This window comes from Petaurus breviceps, unplaced genomic scaffold (assembly GCF_028583685.1).
Source record: "Petaurus breviceps papuanus isolate PSGF00001 unplaced genomic scaffold, PetGlider_PUasm1.0 64, whole genome shotgun sequence".
Taxonomy (NCBI): Eukaryota; Metazoa; Chordata; class Mammalia; order Diprotodontia; family Petauridae; genus Petaurus; species Petaurus breviceps.
The window spans coordinates 6,184,954-6,212,115 of NW_027186428.1; the positions used below are offsets into that span (position 1 = coordinate 6,184,954).

At 41.8% G+C, this 27,162-nt stretch overlaps 1 protein-coding gene across 3 annotated transcripts in view; it reads left to right on the top strand.

Annotated features, from left to right (window-relative positions):
• CEP170B (centrosomal protein 170B) overlaps positions 1 to 25,282 on the top strand; it is a 132,719-nt gene extending 107,437 nt beyond the window's left edge. For all 3 annotated transcript variants that reach the window (XM_069103834.1, XM_069103836.1, XM_069103835.1), the window contains 4 exons: positions 10,737 to 10,825; positions 13,670 to 13,763; positions 19,558 to 19,609; positions 21,263 to 25,282. In XM_069103834.1, coding sequence (XP_068959935.1) covers positions 10,737 to 10,825; positions 13,670 to 13,763; positions 19,558 to 19,609; positions 21,263 to 21,507 — 480 coding nt within the window. In that variant the 3' untranslated portion in view covers positions 21,508 to 25,282. The remainder of the gene's footprint in view (positions 1 to 10,736; positions 10,826 to 13,669; positions 13,764 to 19,557; positions 19,610 to 21,262) is intronic.
• Positions 25,283 to 27,162: the final 1,880 nt, after the last annotated feature.

Genomic DNA, 27,162 nt, shown 5'->3' on the forward strand with positions numbered 1-27,162 from the left:
GTGTGTGTGTGTGTGTGTGTGTGTGTGTGTGTTAAGTGTCTGAGGCCGAATTTGAACTCAGGTCCTCCTGTCTCCAGGGCCAGTGGTCTGTTCACTGCACCATCTAGCTGCCCTCTGAATTCCATTTTCTAATCCATTCTGCTATCAGCTTCCATTTTGTGGGTGAGTTCATCTAGTATACACTCACAGTTATGATTACTAACTGCATTTCCCTGCATTATTTTCTTTATCTTTCTCTCTCTCTTTTTTTTTTAGATAATAGCATATATATATATTTTAACATTTGGTTTTAAAACTTTGAATTACAGATTCATTCCCTTCCTCCCTTGTCACCCACCCTTACTGGGAAGATAAGCAATTCAATATAGGTTGTACATGTGTAGCTAATGCAAAACATTACCATAGTAGATAAATTGTAGAACACTGATTATATTTCCCTCCCTCCTATCCCATCTCCCATTTTAGCTATTCTCTACTTTGGTCCTGTCCCTTTTCAAAAGTAGGTGCTTCCAACTTCCCTCCCCCCAGCTTGCCCTTCCTTCCATTATCCCCTCTCTCATCTCCTTCCCCCCCTACTCTCCTGTAGGGTGAGATACCCTGTTTAGTATGTATGTCAATCCCTCCCTGAGCCAAATTCAGTGAGTATAAGGTTGACCCATTCCCTTATGCCTTCCTGTTCTTCCCCTCCATTGTACCCCTTATCCCTTGCCTCTTCTGTATGAGATAGTTTACCCCATTCTGTCTCTCCCCATCTCCTCTCATTATATTCCTCTCTCACCTCTTAATTTCACCTTTTAAGTATCATCCCTTCCTATTAGATTGGTCCTGTGCCCTCTATTTATGTATACCTGTAAACATATATATATACACATTCACATATGTAATCATCCACCTATATGCCCTTCGGTAAAGACTATAAATAAATAAATAAATTATATATACATATATATATATATATATATATATATATTTCTATTCCCTTCAATTATTTTCATACCGAGAAAAGTTTCATCAGTTACAATTATCTTTTTTCCATGTAGGAATGTTAATAGTTCAACTTTGATAAGTTCCTTATGATTTCTTTTCCCTGTTTACCTTCTCATGCTTCTCTTGCTTCTTGTATCTGAATGTCAGATTTTCTATTCAGCACTGGTTTTTTCTTCAAGAATACTTGAAAGTCGGGACGGCCAGGTAGCACAGAGAGTAAGAGCACTGGCTCCAGTGTCGGGATGACCTGGGGATTGAATCCGGGCTCCGACACTTAGCACCCACCCAGAAACACCTGGCCGTGTAACCTTGAGCAAGTTACTTAACCCTGATTGCTTAAAAAAAAAAAGAATACTTGAAAGTCCTCTATTCCACTGAATGACCATATTTTCCCCTGAAACATGATACTCAGTTTTGCTGGGTAGGTGATTCTTGGTTTTAATCTCAGCTCCTTTGACCTCCGGAATATCAGATTCCAGGCCCTTCGATCCCTCAGTATAGAAGTTGCCAGATTATGGGTTATCCTGATTGTGTTTCCACAATATTCAAATTGTTTCTTCCTGGCTGCTTGTAATATTCTCTCCTTAATCTGGGAATTCCGGAACCTGGTTGTAATATTCCTAGGAGTTTTCTTTTTGGGATCTTTTTCAGGAGGTGATTGGTGGGTTCTTTCAACCTCTATTTTGCCCAGTGGTTCTAAAACATCAAGGCAGTTTTTCTTGAGAATTTCTTGGAGGATGATTTCTAGGTTCTTTCTTTGATCATGGCTTTCAGGTAGTCCAATAATTTTTAAATGATCTCTCCTGGATCTATTTTCCAGGACAGTGGTTTTTCCCATGAGATATTTCACGTTGCCTTCTATTCTTTCATTTGTTTGGATCTCTTTAACAGCATCTTGATTTCTCATAAAGTCATTAGCTTCCATTTGCTCCAATCTAATTCTGAAGCAATGATTCTCCTCAGTGAGCTTTTGAGATTCTTTTTCCATCTGGCAAATTGGACTTTTTAAGGCATTCTTCTCCTCATTGCCTTTTTGAGCCTCTTTTGCCATTTAAGGTGTTATTTTCCTTAGTCAGGCTGTTGACTCTCATTTTGTAATTTTCTTGCATTGTTCTCATTTCTCTTCCCATTTTTTCTTCCACTTCTCTTATCAGCTTCTTCAGGTCCTTTATGGCCTGTAACCAGCTCGTATTTTCCTTTGAAGCTTTTGGTGCAGGATTTCTGACTTCACTGTCTTCTTCCTGTTCCATGCTTTCCTCCTTTTTGTCCCCAAAATAGGAGTCTAATGTTGGATTCTTCTGTTTGCTTTGCTTCCTTTGCCTGGTCATGTTGACACTCACTTACTTGATTTTGGGGCTTTTTGCCACAGTAGGACTCTGCCACCAGACAGGGGAACTTCTGCTCAAATGCTGGGGTTTTCTTTGCTGCCGGAGGTATTAGTTGGGTGCCCTCTCTGAAGCCTCCACATGCTCTGGCAAGGTGGTCACATACCCCAGGACCTCCACCCTAGACTGTAATCCAGATCCAAGCAGGTTAAAGCAAGAGTGATCACCCCTCAGACTGGTCGCTTGGTCCTCCCATAGTCTGCAGGCCAGGAGCTGAAGCTGCACTGCGCTGAGGCGTCTCAGCAGCTTCTCGCCCTGGGGGCAAAAGCCAAAGCTCTCCCAACTACTGGTCCCAAAGTCCACACTGCACTGATCTCTTACTTTGTCCTTAGCATCTATGTGTTGATAATTCTGGAGATAGCCACAGGTGCTGGTGATTTGGAGTCCCTCCAGCCAGTGGTTGGTCAGGCTTGCCCTGGGGCTAAAACCTCTGGCTCATGTGGGCCTGGGCTCAGCTTCTAGAGCACTGCGCTGGCTGATTCTTGCCAGCCTGCCGGGCTGTCCTCATTGGAAGGCTAGCTTCTCTGTGTCATTTTGTGGGTTCTGTAGCTCCAAAGTTTGTTCAGAGACCCCTTTTACATGAATTAGGGAAGATGGAAGCTGGAGCTGCGCAGAGGTCCTGTTTCTACTCCGCCATCTTGACTCCACTCTCTCTCTTTTTATCCTGTCCCTTCTCTAAAATCTCTTTTGCTTCTGACCATTGCCTTCTTTTATCCCTCCTCCCTTTTTATCACCCCCTCACCTTTCTCTTATTCTCTTCCCTTCTTACTTCCCTGTTGGGTAAGATAGATTTCTATTACCAATTGAATACGTGTATGTGTATGTGTGTGCACGCGCATGTCTTTTACCAGAGTTGTTAATTGTTTTTTTATAATTTTCTTCCTTTGCTTACATTTCTTTACTTAATTTTTCTTTTACCATTCTTACTTGATTTTAAAAATCAGTTTTTAACTTTTCCAGGAATTCTTGTTTGGCTTATGTCCAATTCATATTTTTTTTTCCTTTGAGGCTTTGCTAATGGCCATTTTACTATTGTCTTTTTTTTCTTTTTAGTTTGTGTCTTGATCTTCCCTGTCACTATAGTATCTTTTTTTTTTCGATCTTTTTTTTTTGTTGTTGTTGTTTGCTCATTTTCCCTATTCTGTTTCTTGATTTTGAACTTTATGTTAAAATTGAACCCTGTTGCCATGGGCTGCTCAGTGTCCAGCACTTAGCATGATCCAGAGATGTGAATAAGAAATGACTAGGCCATGTGGGTAGTTTAAGGAAGAACAATGAACTCCATTTATTGATTCTTAGGACAAGGTTTTTATAGAGCAATGAGACGAAAGAAGAGGACTCAAGTTTTCTAATCATTACCTAGTCTGTTGTATCCTGGAAGTAGCATGGATTAGATAATTTGATAAGGATTTGTTATCTAGGAGACCAACGTCTTAGGGTAAGACCTTTGATCTAGGCCTTGGGTATCTGCTAATGCAGCCACAGTCATAAACAGATACAATTGAGAGCAAACTTCAAAGCCAAAGCTGCAATCCTCAAAAGACATCATGTTTAGAGCTGACCACCCAAAGATACCTGAGCTGAATCAAATATTTTTACTCTCAATAACTAAAATCTTGGGGTATAGCCTATTGATCTCAGAACTCAAGTAACATCCTTATAAGTGTAACCCATAACAAAGAACTCAGGAGCTAACTTAACAAAAAGTCACATCTCAAAGAGATTCTTGTTTTAAAGTCCACTATTAGGATTTAATATCTGAGTTCTGAACCAGGCTTCTTTGGCTCCCCACACCCTGTTCCTGGCATGGGGAGAGGGGTGCTGTCTCAAGCTTCAGATTTTTTTCTCCACTCTTTTCAGAGCTAGTTCTCGGGTTTTAGAAGTTTTCAGTTCTCCTGAGGTGCTGTGATATGGGAAGAGGTGTGGTCACTGCTCTCCTGGTCTTCATTCTGGTCCTTACCCTGGAAGGGTCCCTGATGCTTTGGGACGGCAATCAGTAGTATTTCTCAGGGCCCCTGTCCCCTTGGAGTCACAAGCAACACTGTTCCTCAGGGTCCCTAATCCCTCATCACCAAAAGTAATGCTATTCCTCAGAGCTCCCCCTCCCTCTTGACTGAAAATGTTCCTCTCTGCCCTTGAAGAAGTGAGTATAGGCATTGAACTTGCCAAGCAGCATCTGGTTCTGCATCTGTTGTTAGCACAGGGGTCTCCTCTTATCTCTTTCTGACCAGTTTCCAAGTCCCCTTACCCTCTCTGGCTTGAGAGTTCCCAGAAGCTGCTTCTGCTGCTTCTGTTGCCATTACCTAATCCCACCGCTATTGTTTCATCCATGTGGGCTATGGGCCAGCCATCGTGTCCCATGTCACAGATCCCTCTTCCTGACATCTTAAGTTGTCTTGGACTGGAAGAATGTCTTACTGTGACTTTTTGTTGTGTCTGCCACTTCAGAATTAAGTTTGAGGTGTTATTTTAAGGTTGTTTAGAGGATAATGTTGGGAGAGCTTGGCTGAATGCTTTCCCTCCTTTGCCATCTTGTCTTCACCTCCAGCCCCCCAAAGTCCAAGAGGCATGTTCCAGCTTCCCCCTCTGCCTCCAAACCTATTTTACCTTGGCCCTTGTACTGCCTCCTCTCCCCACCCATACCCACCCTTACTCTCCCCACTCAGGTTCCCCCCACCCCAACCAGGTAATATAGCCAAAGCTCAGGTACTAAGAAGAGGCATATTTACCCATTCAGTTCAACATATATCTGTTGGGTATCTACTATGTGCCAAGTATCCTCTTAATTTAAAAAGTTTAGGGTAAGAATTCTGACCCTAAGGGCTGGTTTCATCAGAGCCTCAGTCCTTAATTGGCACCAGAATGCCTTTGCTTGAGGCCAACCTCACTTGTGGCAGAGACAGAAGCAGTTGGACAGATCCGAGCCTTCAGGGAGCTCACAGTCTTGGGTAGGTGGGTGGGGAGAAAGAACAGATCAAGTTTGTGCCCAGGGGGAACCCACCAAGTAAGGAGACAGAGAAGCAGCTACTATAAGGGAACTGGGAAGATTGGACTTACAAAGAGACCAGAACATTATGGGATCCAGAGCTAGACTTTATGTCTTGTGTGACAGGGGTTCAGAGAAGAGAGATATCATTATAGAATGGAATAGTCTGCAAAGGCTTCCCAAAAGAGGGATCATAGCATCATAGACCTATAACTGGAAGGGACTTCTGAGATCATCTAGCTCAATTCCACTATTTTATAGGGGAGGAAATTGAGGCCCAGGGAGTTTGAGTGAAATAGGATGTCAGATCTGTAAAGAGCATCAGATTATAGAACTTCAGGTTTGGGAAGGGGCTTTACAGGTCATACTGATAGTGAAACCTCAAAGGGGAGTTCAAACCCAGGTCCTCTGGCTTCAGAACTGGTACCTTTTCTGCTATAACAGAAACTTTGGGCTGGGGGGGAAACCCCCAGCTCCTAGGGTGGGTATTGGTTTCAGAGGTGGGGAACCTGTGGCCTCAAGACCACATGTGACCATCCAGGTCCTTGGGTGTGTAGCAGCAAGCACCCTAGCATACCCAGGGTGGCTGTCAACACAGGTTCTTAGATCTGCTTTTCTAAAGGAAAGCAACTCAAAATGGGTTAACAATCTTGCTTTAGTCAAACATATGTCATTTACCTAGTTCAGGGGAAAAAGGTCATCACCCCGAACTTCAGAGAATACAGAGGTTACAAGCAAACAAAAAATACAAACAAAATCAATGGACAGGCTTCTACCTGTCTGACCATTACATCCATACCTAGACCATTACATACATACCAGTTACCAGAGAGGGAAGTAACAACATCTGGGTTTTCAAAGCCGGTCGGGGGGCTCAATGGCTGCCCAGAGTCTTGTCTGGTCAAATCACAGAACTCTTCTCAAAGTGAGCCCCAAAACAAAATCTCACATCAGGGTGTATATAGTCTTCTACTGGCCCAGAGAATGTCACAACCCTCTTGACCCACTGCCCATTCACAAAGTGTCTAGGTATGGGCATTCCTGAAAAACAAGCCTCCTGCTACAGGCTCCAGGTGACCACATTCAGCCTATAAGTCCCAAAGGGGTTTAAATACAGCTGAATGGGGCTGAAAAATGCTGCCTAATAGTAATTCTATGACTCTGTATTTCTTTCTTGTTTTTTTTTTTTTTTTTTTTTTTTTTTTGTTTTTTAAGGTTGCACTGATGTCTTTTGTTTTTATATCAGTTGTTTTCCAGTGTACCCTCAGATTCCAATTGAACCTTGTCTTGCAACACAGAAAATACAGTTCAACAAAACAAACCAACATATCTTATAGTATCTACAGCATTCCAAATCCATAGTCCTTGCCATCATTACTTACCCCACAGAAAGACCAAAGTGGGAACAAGGAAGGAAGGAAGGAAGAATTAAGCACCTACTATGTGCCAAATACTGTGCTAAGCATTGTACAAATATTAACCTCATTTGATTCTCACAGCAATCCTGGGTAGGTGCTATTATTAGCTTCAATTTATAATTGAGGAAACTAAGACAGAGGTTAGGTGACTTGTCATACAGCTCATACGTATATGAGGCAGGATTTGAACTCATGTCTTCTTGCTTTCAGGCCCAGTGTTCTAAGCACTGAATGAACTAGCTGCCTCTAGGAATAAAAAGTCAACAAACATTTATTAAGCCCATACTATGTACCAGGCACTGTACTAACTTGCATAACATACAAAGAAAGGAAAAACTAGTCCCTGCCCTCAAGGAATTCACACTGTAACTGGGGAGACCATGCACACAGCTATGTTCAAGAAGGATATAGACAGGAAAAGCTGGAGATAATCTCAGAGGGAAGGCTAGTATTGAGAATGACTAAGAAAGGCTTCTTGCAGAATGTGGAATTTCAGTTAAGATTTATAGGAAGGCAAGAGGTAGAGATGGGGAGAGAGAGCATTCCAGACATGGGGAGGACAGCTAGTGAAAATGCAGCATCCGGAGAGGGAGTGTCTTGCACTAAGGAACAACAAAGCAGCCAGTGTCACTGGATCATACAGAAGGGAATAACGTGTAAGAAGACTAGAAAAGTAGGAGGGGACCCATTCCTGAAGGACTTTAAAAGCCAAACAAAGGATTTTATATTTGATTCCGAAGGTGACAGGGAACCACTACAGTGAATTGAATAGGGGGATGGTCAGATGTGTGCTTTAGCAAGATCACTGATTAACTGAGGGAAGGATGGACTAGAGGCAGGGAGACCAACCAGATAATTTCAGTAGTCCAAGTAGGAGGTGATGAGTTGATGTACTGGAATAGCAGCAGTTTCAGAGGAAAGAAAGGGGGCGTATATGAGAGATTTGGGAAAAGTAGGATCTACAGGGCTTGGCAGTTGACTGGATATGGATAGGATGAGAGAGAGAGAGTGAAGAGAAAGAGAGTAAGGTTGCAAGCCTGGGTGACTGGGAGGGTGGTGGTGCTTTGGACAACAATATAGGCATTAGACACAGAGAGAAAGATAATAAGTTCCATTTTGAGCATGTTGAGTTTAAAATTTCTATTGGAACATTGTAAAGATTGTTAACTGTGAAAGACTTAGTAACTCTCATCAATATAGTGACCTACCACAACTCCAAAGGACTCAGGATGTAAAATGCTATTTACCTCCAGATCAGGAATGGATGGACTCAGAGTACAGATTGAAGCATATTTTTTTTCCTTTCTTTATTTTTGTTTCGGGGTGGGGGGAGGTGGGGTGTGTGCACGAGGAAGCATGGCTAATGTGGAAATATGTTATGCATGACTTCATATGTTTAGTAGATATTGTATTTCTTTCCTTCTCAATGGATTAGGAAGGGAGTAGAAGGAGGGAGAGGATTTGGAACTGAAAATAAAAATTTTAAAAAGATGTCTATAGGACATCTAATTTGAAATGTCCAGTAGGTATTTGGAAATGGAAGACTGTAGTTAAGGAGAGAGATTAAGGTAGGGTAAATAGGTCGGAAAATCATCAACATAGAGATGATATTTGAATTGTGGGAGCTGATGAGATACACCAGGTGAGATGCTATAAATGGAGAGGAGAAGAGGATCTAGGACAGATCCCTGGGGACACCCACCTTTATCAGCCATGGTGTGGGAGATTCAGCAAAGGAGGCTGAGAGGAGAGGTCAGACTGGTAGGAGGAGAACCAGGAAGGGATAGTGCCTTAGAAACCTAGAGAAAAGGGAGTTATCAAGAAGAGGGTGATCAACAATGTCAAAAGCTGCAAAGAGGTCAAGAAAGATGAGGATCAAGAAGAAGCCATTAGAATTAGTAATTAAGAAATCATTGATAGCTTTGGAGGGGGGTTTAATTTGAATGCTGAGGTCAGAAGCTGTACTGCAGAGATATTAATAAGAGAGTGAGAAGAAGGGAAATAGAGGTACCAATTGTAGACAGTTTTATCAGAGAGTTCATTGATGGAAAGGACAAGAAATATAGGATAATAGCCAGTGGGGATAGACAGGTCAAGTGAGGAGTTTTTGAGGATGGAGGAGACATTGGTTTGCTTGTAGAGAGGTAGTCAGTAGATAGGAAGAGAGTGAAGATTAGTGAGAGAGTGGGGATGATAAAGGGACAGTCTTTTGGAGAAGACAGTATGGAATGGGATCACTTGGCAAGAAGACAGGCCATCTTTTCATTTAAGACAGAAGTGAAGGAGGAGATGGGGGCAGAAAGCACCTGAGTGATAGGAGACAGAAGGAGCTCTTGGAGAATGGTCTCAATTTTTTCAGTGAAATATTAGGCAAGATTCTTTGCTGAGAAGATAGGGGAAGGAGAGCCACGATAGGTTTGAGAAGGGATGAATAGGATTGAAAAAAATTGCTGTGGTGAATGGGGCAGTAAATTGATTAGGAAGATGTACAAGAATTGCTTTGTGGGGCGGCTAGGTGGCACAGTGAATAGAGCACAGGCCATGGAGTCAGGAGGACCTGAGTTGAAATCTGGCCTCAGACTTAACACTTACTAGCTGTGTGACCTTGGGCAAGTCACTTCCCCCCTCCACAAAAGCAAAAAAAGTTTTGCTTTGTTACAGTGAGAGACCAATTAAGATGAACAAAAATTTAGTGGACCCAGTTAACAGTTTTGTGATTCCCTGGGCCCCCATCTTTGTTCAGCAGTATGTGAACAAGTAAAAGCAGCAGTTGGTGGGAGTAATCCAAGGGTGTGACCTGGCAGGGCAAGATCAGAGATAGGGGTGAGAGTAGAAAATAGTGTGTAGTTGAACCAGTTCACCAAAGGGTCAAGATGGGGAAGGAGCGGGAAGCCAGTGCAAGGATAATGGCCTGGGAAAGAACTGAGGGATGGAGGGAGTGGAGGGTGAAGACAAAGAACAAGATAAGGGATTGGAAGGCAGAGGGAACGATAGAATCACCATAGGTTAGGATGAGGTGAAAAAACTTCAGTTTATGAACATGGAAGTGGAGCACTTGTGGGTGATGGCAAGGTCAAGGATAGGACCATGCCTGTGTGTGGCGAAGTATAGGCATAGGTCATGGGAAATGACCTATGAACTAGAAAGAAACTAGAAAGTTGGGGTGTTTCAACTTAGTTTTTGTCCCCCTTAGAGAAGCCAAAAATGCATTTCCTTTCAAAATTAAGAATGTGGAGTTCATTATATACGGTAGTTTTTTTTAACACACATTTGTTGACTGAGCCTCAGTATGGCAGCAGCCCTCTAGTTTGTAGAGGGAGTGGGGGGCCAAAGACAGGAAGGTTTTGTGGATGCAGTAATGCATTTGGAGACAGGAGGACCTGAGTTTGAATCCTGTCTTGGTCACTTACTAGTTCTATGACCTTGGACAAATTATTTAACCTCCCTTAGTCTTAGTTCCTTTGTGTGTAAATTAGAGATATTAAATAATAGAATCCATCTCATAGAATTTTTGTAAGGATCAAATGATATAATATATGTAAAGTGCTTTGTAAACCTTAAAGCTATAGATAGATAGATAGATAGATAGATAGATAGATAGATAGATAGATAGATAGATAGATGCTAGTTATTTTGTTGTGGTTAGCACTAGCAAACATTTGTTAAGTGCCTTCTGAATACAGGGCATTGTTCTGGGTACTGGGCAGGATGGGAGAGGGCAAAGATAAATATACATGTCACAGCCCTCTTTTTAGATGGTAAGCTCTGTGAGGGCAGGTCTCTGCCAAGTTTCATCTTGATATCTGGCATAGAGCCTTCGCTATAATAAGTACTTAATAAATGTCTCTTGAATTATAGTAGGGAAGATATAGTCTGCGCTGAGGGATGATACAGACCCTTGGGCCAGAAGTTCCCTACCCATTTTCCATATTAACCATGCTCATGCTAACTTCCTTGCAGGTGATCTTTGATAACCTGATGCTGAATCCTGTTTCCCAGCTTTCGCACACAATCCGGGAGAACACAGAAAACCTTGCAGAGAAAATGAAGTGAGTTTCCTGCAGTGCTTTGTCTCCTTTGGTATGGGGGTGGTGAAAGAATAAAGAAGGAGAGCATCTGGAGGTCAGGGAGTGAGTAATATTAAGAGGGAACAATGTTCCTGGTGATTGAGCCTCTTGTCCAGCAGAATGTGGGGCCTCGTCTTTCCTTCTAGCAGGAAGCTCAGTCTATTTTCCTTATGCCAGGAAACCCTCAGGGCCCTGCTCTGGGATCATGGGATTTAAGAGGGGAAGTGGCCTTGGAGATCAAACTTTTTGGTTTCAGGAACCCAAGGACTCAGAACTCTTAAAAATTATTGAGGACCGGGGTGGCCAGGTAGCACAGTGAGTAAGAGCACCGGCCCTAGAGTCAGGATGACCTGGGATCAAATCCAGGCTCAGACGCTTAGCACCCACCCAGAAACACCTGGCTGTATAACCTTGAGCAAGTTACTTAACCCCAATTGCTTTAAAAAAAAAATTATTGAGGACCCCAAGGAACTTGTGGTTTATGTGGGTTATATCTATTTATACAGCATTAGAAATAAAAAATATTTATTATTTAATTTAAAAATAAGCCCATGATGCATTAATATAAATAATATATTTTTATTAAAAATAACTTTTCTAAAACAAATAAAATTAGTGAGAATAGTGGTATTGTTTAACATATTTTTTCAGATCTCTTTACAGCCTAGCTTAATAGAAGACAGTTGTATTCTCTTATCTGCTTCTGCATTCAATCTGTAATGATCTGTTGTTTTGGTCAAAGCATATGAAGAAAATCTGGCTTCACACAGATGTGTAGTTGGAAGGGGGAGTATTTTAATAGGCAAATAACAGAATGATTATGAAAAATAATTTTGACCTTGCAGATCCCCCAAAAGGGTTGTGGAGACTCCCAAGGGTCTATAGACCATAGTTAGAGAACTGTTGATCTAGTTCAGTCCCTTTATTTTATGGAGGAAGAAGATTAGGCCCAGAGGTTATGACTTGACTAGGAACGTGCAGGTGGTAAGGATTAAAGCTGAGATTCAAACCCGGGACTCATGGCTGTAAAATCCAGTGCTTCTCTAGGAGCCCTTCTCAAGGGTGTGCTGGAGCTATCACAAGAGCAAATTGTTAAATTTTCAGTGTGAACATTTACTTCTTGGAAATAGGCAAACACTTCCAATCAGAGCTTGATTTATTATTTTGTTGATTCTAGACTTAAGAAAGTGATGGAGAAAATGTTATTAATGCAGATTAAACATAAAAGTCTATCATGCATACATTGGTCTTTTTTTTTTCTTAGAGAGCTAGTTGTTAAAGAGAGCTGGTTGTTAAACATTTAGCAGCATACTCCTTGCTTTTCTTGGGAGAGGGACTGGAGCCTCTGGGTCCTTGGCTTCAGACAGGACCTGCCTCACATCCTTCTGGCCATTATTTGAGGAACCTAATGACAGCCTGGGCTGAGGATCTTAAGGGCTAATAGAGCTAGAAGCAGCCTTAGAGATTATCTAGTCTGTGCTCATTTTACAGAGGTGGGGGAGAGAGAGAAAGAGAGAGAGACAGAGACAGAGAAAGAGGGAGAGAGAGACAGAGACAGAGAGAGAGGGAGAGACAGAGAGAGAGGGAGGGAGGGAAAGGAAGTGAGGGAGGGAGAGAGAGAGACAGAGAGAGAGAGGGAGAGAAAGACAGAGAGAGAGGGAGGGAGGGAAAGGAAGGGAGAGGGAGAGGGAGGTAGGGAGAGAGGGAAAGAGAGAGAGAGAGGGAGGGAGGGAAAGGAAGGGAGGGGAGAGAGAGAGGGAGAGGGAAAGAGAGAGCGAGGAGAGAGAGAGAGGTGGGGGGAGAGAGATAGAGAAAAAGAGAGAGAGAGAGAGAGAGAATGAATATGAAGTGGCATGCTCAAATTTTCACTGGTTTTGGCAGAGCCAGGATTTAAACTCATGTCTTCTGCCATTTTTTCTGGGAACTTAGAACTTAAGGGTCTTAAGGAAATAGAAGATATGCTAAGAAGGAGGTGTCTACAAGTGTTGAGGAGATGGGAAAATTGTCTGGGGGTCCTATAGGGACCTATATATGCCCTATAGGGATCTGGGGGAAGCTGGAAAAGGAAACTTTGGGGCTCCAACTCAGTCACCCACCCCATGTATCTGTGCACAATGGCGCAGTATCTATGTGAATGCCCCCTTGTACCCAAGGACACATAGCTACCGTCATACACATGAGCTCACACATAGAGACATGCCCACAAACATCATATAATCACAGTGTCACACTTACCTCCAACTTTTTATCCTTTCAAAACTCTGTGAGGCTGTAAGTACAAAGTCTTACTCACATTGTACAGAGGAGGGAGGTCAGATTTATTGAGGCTAGGCTTACATGACTAGTAAGTTCAGCTGGTCACAGTGAGTGACCATAAGAGCCATGGTTCAAATACAGGTCTTTGATTGTGAATCCCAGTCATTACCTTTAGATGTGTCACTGAGAATGTTCAAGGAAGGAAGAAAGGAAGGAGAGGGATGGATGGAGGGAGGGAAGACAAGTATTAAGCACCTACTATGTGTCAGGCACAATAAGTGCTTTATAATTATTATTTTATTTGATCCTCACAACATCCCAGGGAGGTAGATGCTATTATTATCCTCATTTTACAGTTGAGGAAACTGAGGCAGGCAGGCAGACAGCTAGGTCTTCTAACTCCAAAGCCAGGGATCCTTATCCCATGGGCATACAGAGTGATACACATAGCCATGCTCATTTGTTGGTGTTCCACAACTGAAGAATCCCAGAAAAGCAAAGAAAGGTTGACAGTGTGGGTTTAGACAAGCCTCTGCCTTTTCCTGGAGGTAAGCAGCAATGTATCTACAGGATCCTCTTCCAGAACACGGAAAGAACCTGGGAAGATATGGAGGCCAAGATTAACTCAGAAAATGAAGTGCCCATCCTGAAAACATCTAACAAGGTGAGTGAACAGCAGGGTTTGTAGCCTGGCTTTGACTGGGGCCCTTGAGAGGGGAAGGGAAGGGGACAAGCATTTATTAAGCACCTATTATGTGTTAGACACCTTACAAAATATTGTCTCATTTGATTCTCACAACAGTCTGGGGGAGTGGGTGCTATTATCTTCATTTTGCAATTTAGGAAACTAAGACAAACAGTGGTTAAGTAACTTGTCCAGGGTCACACAGCTAGCCTGAGGCTGAATTTGAACTCAGATATCTCTCTCTCTGTCTCTGTCTGTTTCTCTCTCTCTCTCCCTCCCTCTCTCCCTCTCCCTCCAGTATTGATGGTTTAGGATGCAAGTAATGTGATAAGACCTTTCAAAATGAAAATTGATTTTGTTGTTTTAGCAAATAATTTAGGTAATAATTTAATAAGTCAGTAAAGTCCTGACTTTAATAAGTCAGGAAAAATAGAGTATAACTTGAATAGTGGGGGATGTCAATTTATCTTTCTCAGGCTTAGATAAGTTGAACCAAAAAATAAGAAGCTAAGAACCTGCATAGAATTTTAGAAAAGTTAGATATGATAAATCTCTGGAGAATATTGAATGGAATTAGGAGGGAGTATATCTATTTCTCAGATGTTCATGGCACATTCACAAAAACTGACTTTGTATTAGGACATAAATGTCTTACAAATAGATGTAGAAAAGCAGAAATATCAAATGTATCTTTTACTGACCATAATGCAATAAAAATTACATTCAATTCTACATTGCATGTAAAAAAGGATACAATGTTTTTCTACTAGTGGAAAAAGTACAAAGACTGGTCTGATTTTACTATTCCAATAAAATACTACATAACAAAATCTAGGAGCTATAGATACAAGAAGATCTGACAAATAAGAAGGTATCATTTTTTAAACTAGAATTCTCAGTGATATTAGTTAGATTGATTTAGAAGTTGTACATGTGATTTTTTTTTAATAGCAGGGACAATAGAAACAATACATAATCAAAATGTGGTGGAGTGAGAGGAAGCAATAGAATCTAAAATCCTTTTATTAAGGGGATTTGTTCTGTGAAGTTTGGGTTAAGTCAAAGGGCCACACTTGAGGACCTAGAGGGCCACATGTGGCCTGGAGGCTGCAGGTTCCCCACCCTGTACTTAAACCAAAGTAGAGTCATCAGTTCAGATGCTAAAAACTCACAGAACCTTCCCATAGACCAATAGTGGCTGAGTCAAACAGCAGCCTGTTGAAACTCTCAACCAGAAACAAACTGATAGAACAAAAGTTGGTCTAGGAACTTAACTCAGACCAGGAATAAACAGACCTCCTTTTGTATCACATCACTTTGAAAACCCCAAAAGCTTGCAGGTCCCCAGACTGAGCTGTGAAAGCAGCAAAAGGAAATAAGAGGGCAGACATTTAAACCAGACATCCCCCTGGAAGTACCCAGAGTCTAGCATTAATATAAAGGCTATAGTCAAGACTTGGAAGAATAAGCAAACAAACAAAAAAAGAACCTGACAACAAAGAGCTGTTATGGGGACAAGGAAGCTCAGGATGCAAATGCAGAAGAAGATAATGACTAAAACATCTACCAGAAAAAACTTGAAGAAAAATGCAGATTGGGTGAAAATCCAAGAAGAATTCCTAAAAAAAAAAATCTAAAGCAAGAGTTAAAGAAGGAGCTAAGTAATGGTTTAAAAAACCAGTTGAGTGAAGTAGAGGAAAGAATAAGAAAATAGTTAAGAACTTGAGAAGAAAAATATTTAAAGAGAATTAACAGTCTAAAAAAAGATGGGAAACCTTGTCAAAGAAAGTAACTCTTTGAAAATTAGAATAGCCATATGGAAGCTAATGACTTAAATAATAAAATGAAATCAAAAGACTGAAGAAATAGAAGAAAATGTGAAATATCTCATAGGAAAAATAACTGACCTGAAAAACAGATCAAGGAGAGATAATTTAAGAATCATTGGAGTACTTAAAAGCCATTAACAACAACAAAAGAATCTAGATATCACATTTCAAGAAATCATAAAACTGCCCAGATATCTTGGAACCAGAGGACAAAGTAGAAATCAAAAGAATCTACCAGTCACTTTTTGAAAGAAACCCCAACCCAGGTCAAGGAAAAAATAGTGCAAGTATCCAGAAAGAAATAATTTAACTACCAAGGCTCCACAAATAGTATCGTGTAAGATTTAGCAGCCACCACTCTAAAGGACTGTAGGGCTTGAATTATGATATTCTGGAAGATAAAGGACCTAGGCTTACAACTAGGAATAAACTACTCAGAAAAACAGTATAATCCTACAGGGGAAAAAATAGTTATTTGTTATTAATTATTATTATATTAATATATTTTATAATAATACATTAGATATCATTTTATAATATATAAATTATATTAATATAATATATTAATTATTATATTAATAATTAAAATAATAATTATTAGAGAACTTCAAAGCAATCCTGAGGAAAAGACCAGAGCTGAGCAGATAATTTGACATACAAGCATAGAAATAAAGAGAGGGATCGAAAAGTAAACATGATTCGGAAATCATAAGAGATTAAATAAGGTTAAACTGTTTACATTCTTATATGGGAAGATGACACATGCAACCCATCAAAACTTTATCATCCCTAGGGGTCATAGAGGGAGACAAATTGGGTAGAGGACCTGGGTGTGATTCTGTTGTGTTTGGATGATCTCAAAAGAAGAATTGAATGGGTGGGAGGCAGTGAGAGGGGGGAGAAGGGAAAGGAACAATGGGGAAAAGTGTGTCACATAAATGGGATGTGATAAAAATTTATACAACAAGGAGACAATGTGTGTGTGTGTGGGGGGGGGGGGAGCAGACAACACCTAAACCTCACGTTCATTTGAACTCATTAAAGGAAGGAAGAATACATATACACACAACTGAGTACAAAAATTACCTTACCCAGTAGAAAATAGGAAGGGGGGAGAATAAGGGAGTTATTGGTCCAAAGCAAAGTATAGTCTTCAAGAGCAGCAGCAAAAAAAAAGGGAAGATTAAGTATAAGACAATAAGATGGAAGGAAATAACACCATTAGCAGTCATAACTGTGAATGTGATAAACACACCCACAAAATGGAAAGGGATAGCAGATTGGGTTAGAAATCAGAATCACACAATTTGTTGTTTACAAGAAACACACTTGAAGCAGAAAGATACACACAGAGTTAAAATAAGGGGCTGGAGCAGAATCTATTATGCTTCAGCTGAAGTAAAAAGACAAGAGCAGTAATCATGATCTCAGATAAAGCAAAGGCAAAAATAGACCACTTTAAAAGACATGAACCGAAAAACTCCATTTTGCTAAAAAGGTACCATAGATGATGAATTAATATCAATAAAAAACATAAAATGAACAAAATGGCATACTTTCTAAATTTGTCAAGAAAAAGTTAAATTACAAGAAAAATAGACAGAAAAACTCAAATAGTGGGGGGTGTCAATTTATATTTCTCAGGCTTAGATAAATTGAACCACAAAATAAGAAGCTAAGGACCTGCATATAATTTTAGAAAAGTTAGATATGATAAATCTCTGGAGAATATTAAATGGGATTAGGAAGGAGTATATCTATTTCTCAGCTGTTCATGGCACAGTCACAAAAACTGACTTTGTATTAGGGTGTAAATATCTTAAAAATATATGTAGAAAAGCAGAAATATCAAATGTATCTTTTACTGACCATAATGCAATGAAAATTACATTCAATGAAAGGCCTTTGAAACAGATATTAAAAATTAATTGGAAACTGAAGAACTTCATTCTAAAGAATGCATGGTGTCAAAGAACAAGTTATAGAAACACTTAATATTATTTTACCAAAGATAATTATAACAATGGGACCACATAATAAAATTGTCCAGTTTAACAGAATAGGATATAGAATATTTAAATAACCCTGTCTTAGAAAAAGAAATTGAACAAGCCATAAATTAACTTCAAAGGAAAAAGACCCAGGACCAAATGGACTTATAAATGATTCTGCCAAATATTTAAAAACAATTCCAGTACTACAGAAAGTTTTTTTAAAATCAGGTAAAGTTGGGGTGGATAGGGGGTGCAGTGAATAGAGCACTGGCCCTGGAGTCAGGAGGACCTGAGTTCAAATCTGACCTCGGATGCTTAACACAAAAACTAGCTATGTGACCTTGGGCATGTCACTTAGCTCCAATAGCTCTACCTTCCCCCCTCCAAAAAGCAAAAAAAAAAAAAAATCAGGTAAAAGTAGAAAGTAGTCTAATGGAAAGAAGGCATAGATTAACATCTCACTTTATACCAAATTGAGCTCAAAAGGGGTACATGATTTAGATGTTAAAGATGATATCATGAGCAAATTACATTAGTGGAGCATGGAAGAAATTACCTGACAGATCTATGGATAGGAGAAGAGTTCATATCCAGACAAGAGAGGGATATTCACAGGAGGCAAAATGGAAAATTTTGATTAGATAAAATTAAAAAGTTTTTACACAAACAAGACCAATCTAGCTAAAATTAGGAGAAAAGCAGGAAATTATGGGAAAAAAAATCTTCACTGTAAATTTTTCTGATAAAGGCTTCATTTCTAAGATTTGAGAACTGTTAAATTTACATGAATAAGAATCATTCCCCAGTCGATCTGAATAGACAGTTTTCAAAGGAAGAAAGCCAAGTTATTGATAGTCATATAAACATTTTCTAAATCACTAATTAGAGAAATAAATTAAAGCAACTCTGAGGTACCACCTTATGCCCATTAGATTCACTAAGATAACAGAAAAGGCAAACAACAAATGCTCGAGGGACTATGGGAAAATACATATACTAATATACTGGTTCATCCATTCTGGAAAGCAATTTGGAACCAAACCCCCCAAAATTATTAAATTGTTCATACCCTTTGACCCAGTAATAATGCTATTACAAGATGTCTGTACCTCCAAGGACAAAAGATAGAAGAAAAGGACCCATGTATACAAAAACATTTATGGCATTTTTTTCTGTGGAGACAAAGAATTAGAAATTGAGGGGATGCCCATCAACTAGGGAATGAGTGATCAAGTTATGGTATATAAATGTGATGGAATATTATTCTAAGAAATGTAAGAAAAAGGATATGGTTTCAGAAAAATCTGAGAAGACCTATATGAACTGTTGCAAAGTGAAGTGAAAAGAACCAGTAGAACAATTTATACAATAACAATAATTATTATATAATTATATATTATAGTATTTAAATATTTAATTTTTACTAATTTAAAATATTTAATATTTAAATAATAAACATAAATATATCTAATTATACAATATGTTATGTAATAACAATAACACCAATTATTGCTAAGATAATCAACTTTGAAAGACAACACAATAATAAACTTTGAAAGACAACACAATGAACAACCACACAGTCCCAAAGTACTCATGATTAAAAAAAAAAATACTATCCAATTCCAGATAAAAAATTGATGAACTCAGAGAGCAAATTAAAACATCTTTTTTTCTTTCTTTTTACATATATATGTGTAAGTATTTGTATGTATACACATTGAACCTTGCGAATGTGGGAATTTGTTGTGTCTGACTGTATATATTGTAATGGGTTTTGTTTTTCTTGCTTTCTCAATGGGTGAAGAAGGGTGTGGAAGCAGAGAAAGTTTAGAGTTGAAAATAAAATTGTACTAAAAAAATTTTTAAAAAGAAATAAAATGATTTGTACAAGACCTATGAGAGCCTTTCCAATGTCGATGTGTGTGACTCTTTCTTTCTTTTCCCTAGGAGATCAGCTCCATTCTGAAGGAACTAAGGAGAGTCCAGAAACAGTTAGAAGGTTAGTGACTTCAACATTTTGCTCATGCAGATAGATCCAGGTTGGGAACCCTACCTAGCCTTATATGACCTCACATAGATGCTCAGACAGCTCACCTGCAATGGAGTGAGGAATATAGGACAGCATACAGCAGGAAAGGATCTGTGGTTAGAAGAAACAATTTTTTTGAATATTGTAGACGCTGAAAATTGCATCCACCAGCAGCACGAGCAGTGCTATTTGAGTTTACGTGGAAGGAGGGCTCATTAAGAGAGACATAGCTTTAAAAAATAAGGAGGTGATAGTCCTATTGGACTGTGCCTTGCCTAGTCTGCCTCTGGAGTATTGCATTTAATTCTGTATTGGAGGTTGAAAGAGGACAGTGATAGTCTAGAGAAGATCCAAAAGAGGGCAGTGAGGATGGGAAGGACCTTGAGCCCACACTATATGAGTAGTTGAAGGAACTGAGGATGTGTAGTAAGGAGAAGAGAAGATTCAGGGGAGACAAGATGGTAGTCTTCCAGTGTTCAAGACCTAGTATTTGGAAGAGGCCTCAGACTCGTTCTGGATGAACTCAGTAGCATTGGCTGGAAGCTACAAAGAGGTAAATTGAGGCTTGATGTCAAGAAAAGTTTTCTGACCATTAAAACTGTCTAGAAGTAGAATGGGCTTCCTTGGGAGGTAGCGGTTTCCCCCTCATTGGAGGTCTTCACGTAGAGGCCAGATGACTACTTGTTAGATGGATTATAGTGAGGATTCCTTTTGGCTGCAAGTTGGCCTATATGACTGCTGAAATTCTTTCCAACTCGCAAATTCTTTAATTTTTAAACTCTTCAATTTAATTCTATAAATATCCTTTTATACCCAGTTTTTAACCTATTCCTGTGCTCACCTCTTCTGTAAGGAAGACAGGAAGGGGAACCTATCCAGGCTTTGCCAGTTTGGGGGAGGGGGGGGGAACATAGTAGTAGTAGACTAACATCTCTGTCTTGTTGGGGAGACGAGACTCCCACTTGGTCGTAAGCATCCAATGAGAATTTTAGATAGGGCTGGATACAGGGGAGGGGAACCTTCAGCCTCGAGGCCACATATGGCCCTTTGACAGATCAGTCCATCAAAGGGCCACACTTGAGGACCTAGAGAGCTGTGGATTAATCCTTCAAAGGGCCTCACTTGAGGACCTGGAGGGCTATGGATTAATCTGCTAAAGGGCCATGCATGGCCTCGAGGCTGCAGGTTCCCCAGCCACTGAAGGAACTCAGAAAAGAGGGAGATCAGTGTACCCTAGGTTGAGATTCTAGAAAGTGTGACTCATGCTGACCCTAGAAATTTTGGTAGATTAGGTAGCAATATGATATCCTATTTCTGAAATACTGGATTGATGACCTTGACATTCAAATAATTTATCAACAAGCTTTTATTCAGCACTAGTATGATTCTAGGCACTGGGAACAGAAAGCCAAGCAGGAGATAGTTCCTCCCCTCAGGGAACTTATTGTATTAGAATTCAGATTTTGGCTTCTCAGGTAGGGAAGACTGGAGGCTGGAAACAGGAGGCTAGATGAGGTGCCCTGTGAGGATGGGCTCAGCAGAGGATTCTCTTTCTCATGATTTGTGAATATTTACTATCCCTGTCCACATTTAAAGCCCCTTTTTTTCTGGTCCCCCTTCCAGTTATCAATGCAATCATTGACCCCACTGGGAACTTGGACATCATGACTGGCAACAGGCTGTCATCGGGGTCAATGCTGAGGCCAGCCAATAAGGTCAGGACTGCTATTAGCCCAGCCCCTCCTCCTGAGGAAGTGGTGGGCTCCCTGACGCCATCCATGAAGAACCACACCCAGAACTCCAGCTGCAGCTCTACCCGGCTCCAGGACGCCACCTTCCTTCCTGAGGCAGAGAAGTTTGTGATATGAAGCCGTGTCCTGCATCCTTGCCGTGGGCCACTGGCCACCTGTGATTCCAGTGGTGTGGTAGTGTTGTGTGTGTATGTGTGATTGTGGGCTGTTGTGTCAGTCATTGGCACTTTGTACAAAGAAATTGAGCCTATTGGGCCCCGTCAGATATCCCACATGTGCCAAATTGATAGCCCAGCTGTGCACCTCTTCTGGGCTCCTCTGCCCTTCCCTAGTCTAGTAATCACACCCCTCTCTTTCACTCATCATCCATGGCTACAAGGTGATGATGGGAGCCCAGGCCATGGTCTCCCCCTAATGTTGGGTCTGCATGGAATAGCTTGTGAGCTTGTGGATCAGATCCAGTGGCATGGGATGGGTTCCCAGTCCCCTGACGGGCATGTCCTGTATCTGGCATTAGCACCAGGCTCTGAACTTCTACCCAAAGGGGACACCAGATAAGCCTAGGTGGCATTACAGTTCTTCTAGACCTGACTTTGGAGTGACCTTGGCATTAGTGAGGCATAGGGTCACTATGGCCAAATCATTGTCCTTTTAGCCTGATTTGAGTCTTGTCTTGGTATTCAGTCTTTAGCTTTTACAAAGAAGGAAAAAGTTTGTTCTTAGCAAGCCGGTGTCCCTTAGGGTCTAGAGAGCCATTTGCAGATTCCCGTCTTCAGGGAACAGGTGCTTTTACCACAGGCTTTGGCCAGATTACCCCAGGACTGAACCCTCCTGGATCTAGCCTTCACAGAAGCTTAAAGGATACCAGCATTATCGGGTCAAACAGTCAGCAGCTGTTCAGTGAATTCCTACTCAGTGTGCCATGCCCTATGCTCATACTCTGACAAGGGGAAGACAGTAGGAGACTTCCTTCCCTCAAGGAGATTAGACTAGGGGGAGACAGGAGATAGAAGCCCAGGCTCTGATCCAAAGGAGTTTGATCTGTGGGAGAGACTTACACATGGGGGGCTAGCAGGGAATCACCCAGGATGGAGGTGGAGTGCTGTCAGTAGGTGTGGGAGCTGTTCAATAGAAGGAGAGGTTTGTGAAGACTGGAGTGGTCAGGGGGGATGTGTACCCATGGACACATGCCATCCTGCGTTGTATGGCTTTATCTGGAGGAGACTGTTAATGGTTACAGAGCTGGATACACCCCCCCACCACCCAGTCTGCCCCTGACAGTCCTGTCCCAGTGAGGGAGACCAGGCTGAACAAGGGGCTGGGAGCATCGTTCTCCTCTGTGGTACCCATGTTAATCAAACAGGACTGGCGCCTCCCCCATGGTACCAGGGGCTGGTCAGTGCCAGCACTAAGAGATCAGGAGAGTAAAACTTAGTTTGTTGTTCACAGCAAAAAACCGCCCTTCATTTGTCACCATTCACCCTGCCAAATTGCCAGACATTCAGGAGAGACCCAGTGTCCCTTGCTCTGCACACTCCTTAGAGAGGCTTCCTTTGTCTGGGCAACTCTAAGAAGAGCAGACAAGGTGATAAAAGGCACCTGTACAGAAGGCAATCACGTGTGCATATGTACTCACAAGGGCACAATACACTCACATACACCTTGCATGTATATAGCCTGCACAAAAGTATTCTGCCCACATGAGCACAGACATGTGCACGTGCATATGGACAAATGTGTACTTGGAGACACACGCACACACACGCATGGTCTGGTTTCTCTGGGCTCTCACTTCAGCATCTTCTCTCCAGTCTGCAGCGATGGTTCTTCCTGGTCACCCTGCCCACAGTGAGAGTGCTGGCAGGCAGGCTCATCGGTTAGGGATCTTCTTTGACCTGGGTAGAGACGTCTCCACTCTCCCCTGGATGCCAAAGCGAGTCCCTTCCCCAAGTTGAAGCATCAGTGTGAGTTAGACTGTGGCTCCTGAGGTTCGAGCCCTTGCCTATCCCAATATTCTCCTGTATTCCAGGGGAAAACAAGGCTGCTCTGCTCCACTCTTTCCTGGCCTGACCCCAGCCCTGGGCTTGGGACACTCCTTTGCCGTAAGCCTACCCTAGAATCTGGCTGACTGCAGTTGGGGAAATGTCAACATTGGGACCCTGATTTTATTAGGCAGGCCCAGGCCACTCCCAGGTGGCATTATGGTCAGCCAGAGTCAACCAGTGGCAGGGCCCCAGCTCTGTGGTCTGTAGTTGGAAGAGGAGGTGGTCATTTTTTTCCATCTCTTCTTCCCTTGCCTGGATCCTCCCTCAAATAGCTTTCTTTAAATTCCCCATAGAGGGGCACAATGAAGAGTGTTCTTCATTGTGAACACTGCCCCTGCCCCATCCCCTGCTGCTTTCTGAATTTTCAGGAATTAGATACTGTCATGACTGCCTGCCTGCCAAAAATGATGGCATGGAAGTCCCAGCTGTAGGGCAGCAGGGAGGATGGGAGGGCAGAGTATACACCACCATCTTACTGTGTGACCTTGGCCGAATTGCTTTGCTTCTCTAGACTTGGGATGGGTTCTCCACTTGCAGCACAGGGAGAATGACTCCTTCCTTCCCCTCCTTTCACTGTCAGAGCTATGACAATGGACCAGGTGCCTGGGAGCACTTAGCAAATCTCTATAAATGTAGAATGGGCCATTTGAATCTGAACCCCAAAACTTGGATTGGAGTTTGGAGACATTTTATAGCATGAATATTTCTGTAGTTTTTTCCAGGCTCTTCCTGGATTCTTTGCCAACAGGGCACATGCTAACTTAGCTGGGTATGTTACACGCCTTTTCTCCCTCACTTTCCCAACCCAATAAGCCAAAGAGCTAGCCCAGTCTCATCCTTCCTTGGCTTCCCTTCCCCCACCCAGAACCAGGTGAGACCAGGACATGGACTCTGGGGTTTGTGTCCCCCCTCTTCCATTCACCAGACATCCCAAAGGTCAGGCCTCAGAGGAGAGCAGAGTTTGCCAACCGAGACTTGGCTGGATGGTGTTGGATGGCCCCTTTCTCCTCCTCCTTCGTTATCCTAGTCTAGGAAGATTGGCTGTATTGATGAGTGCTTGAGGATAAAGTCCTCCTAATGGTGCAAATACTCTGAGAAGGTCCAAGTGGCCTGGCAGAGTGTATGAGTCTGATGGCATCCAGTGATCTGGGGGTTCTTAGGCCTGTGGCCAGCTCAGGAGTGTTTCTATGTTTACATGCAGCTGTTTAAGAGCTCTGTTTTTAAACTTTTTTTAAAGACTAAAAACAGAAGAAAGTGTAGACAGAAAAGTGTATGGCTTCTCCTGGTTCCTTTCTCTGCTTCCTCATTCAGCCTTGGCAGCATCCTTGGAGTGTACTCGCCATGGCTCCCCCAGGACCAGCTAGACTGAAGCATGCCTGAGGTGAGGGAGGGGTCGCGCTTTCTGCTGCCTGGTGCTTCCTCATTGCTGACCCAGCCATTGGGTGTATATATAATGAGAGAGAGGGCCATGCCCTGTGTCTTGGGCCAGCCATATGCATGAGTGTGTCTGTGTACCTTACAGATGATCAATGCCCATCTCTCCTCACTCATTGACTTGCCCTCCCACTGGTTGATTCTCCGGTTTTCCACCCCACTCCCTCTCCCCCATCATAGTTGTATAATTTTTTTCTTTTGGAGGGGAGGAATTCACAAGCTTACACCTTTCTTTCCGGTTTGGTTTGTTCCCCCTTCCCTTTTCCACTGAGTGGTAATTTATTTTGTCTGGATTGGAGGCAGTTATCTGTACATTTGATTCCCAGGTGACACTGTAGATGTCTTTAAGAAAATGGGTTATTTTATATAATTTTATCATAGATTGTTCAAATAAATCATTCTTTTGTCACACAGCTTTGTGTCGCCTCCATACTCTGTTAAAGGGCTGTGTCTCCAACCAGGAACTGAGGGCTGGCCTGGGTACGAGTCCCTGGTGACTTTGCCAAACTCAGTTCAACAAACATGGATAAAAGCAAATGATTGGAGAGACTCAGTTTAGCTGAGGGACCACTCCTGCCCTCATAGCTGGTCTAATAGGGACTTATGACCACTTAACGGAATGAGTTGCTTTCTCAGGTAATGAGTATCCCATTCTTGGGGCTCCTAAAGCAGTGGTTACATGACCACTTGTTGGGAATATTGTTGGGGGAATTTCTGGAATCTGTGAATTACACTGGAAGCCTATCAGATTACTTCAACTTCCTAAGACTGAAATAAGAGAAGTACACACATAACTAAAATCAAAATGTACATATAAGTATATTTATGGAGAGGCAGTGTCCACTCATGCAGAGAGGGCTGGCAGAAGAGGTGTGACAACCTTGGTTCAGGTGCCACCCATTCTAGCTGAGGTACGCTGGACAGCACACAACCTCCCACACGAATGAAATCACAGGAGAAATGAAGTGAAATCATATGCCCCTAAGTATATTTAAGTGCTTGAGAAAGTTGCAAAGTATTCTGTGAAGTCTGGAGGAGGGGGAGGAGGGTTGGATTTTGATTCCTGTTGGATAATAATCATTATACCAGGATAGGTGAAGTGGGATTCAGAAAAGGCTTCCCAGAAGAAGTATTTTTCTAGGATCAAAAGTGCAGTAGCCTAGCCCACTCTGCATGAGGCTAGGAATCTGGCCAAGTTTGCTTCTAGCTATGAACTTTGGGTCTTTCCTAAATTTGGGTTTTGTAGAACAAACTTTCCAGTAATGGTTGTCTGAGCTGGGTCTTGGAATGGTGACAGTCACTTGGCAGAGGGAAAGAAGACGAAAGTTACTGAATAGGGTCCTGGGGATATGGCAGCAGGAGAGTCTTACACCTTCCATGGATCTGAGTCCACTGATTGGCCAACACAACCTTTATCATGTGTATAGTTTTTCTGTTTTTATAAAGGCTATGGTTCTCTCTTTGCAATATACATGAAGAGAGCAAAGACCATTTTCAGCATTTCTCTGAGGGGCTGAACAGTCAAACCATATCAGTGTTGAATATATAAATGTCTCTCTTCAGAGAGAAGTGGAAAAAGCCCCAGGTTGACAAATGGTAGGGAAGGAGGGACTCATGACAGTTTGTATGCTATGGTTATGACCAGATCTGATCTAAGGTGTTATCCCAGGCTTCTGGTACAAGATGAAGGTCTGTATATACAAGATTCTCCACCACAGTTACTTTTCAAAAGAATGGCCCCAGGGACTTCTGGTTAAAATGGTGACATGAAAGATCATAGAGAAGTTCAGCTCACATAACTGCAAAGATCTGGGATTCTTAGTAAATTGCAAGCTCCATATGAGTTAGTAGTAGGCTCAAAAGGTGAAAGTAACTTTAAGACTACACTAATTACAGCTCCAATGCCCAGAGTGAGGGAGATTATGCATTTTAGGGAGGATGCTAACAAAATACAGTGCATCCAGAAGAGTGTGACCAGGATTATGAGGGCACCAGATACTATGTCATACAAGAACCAATGAAAACAATTGGGGAAGATAAGAAGACTTGGGAGAGGGGTGGGGGAACTGTCTTCAAGTATTTGAAGGGCTGTCCTGTGAAGTAGCATTAGACATTCTGCTTGGCAAAGAACAGCACTGGGAGCATTGGGTGCAACTCACAGGGAGGCATATTTCAGGTCAATGTAAGGGAAATTTTTCTAACAATTTGAGCTGTACGAAAGTGTGCATATGGCTAGATAAGGGGCTTCCCAGATGAGCTCCAATGTCCCTTCCAATGCTGAGTCGGTCTGTGA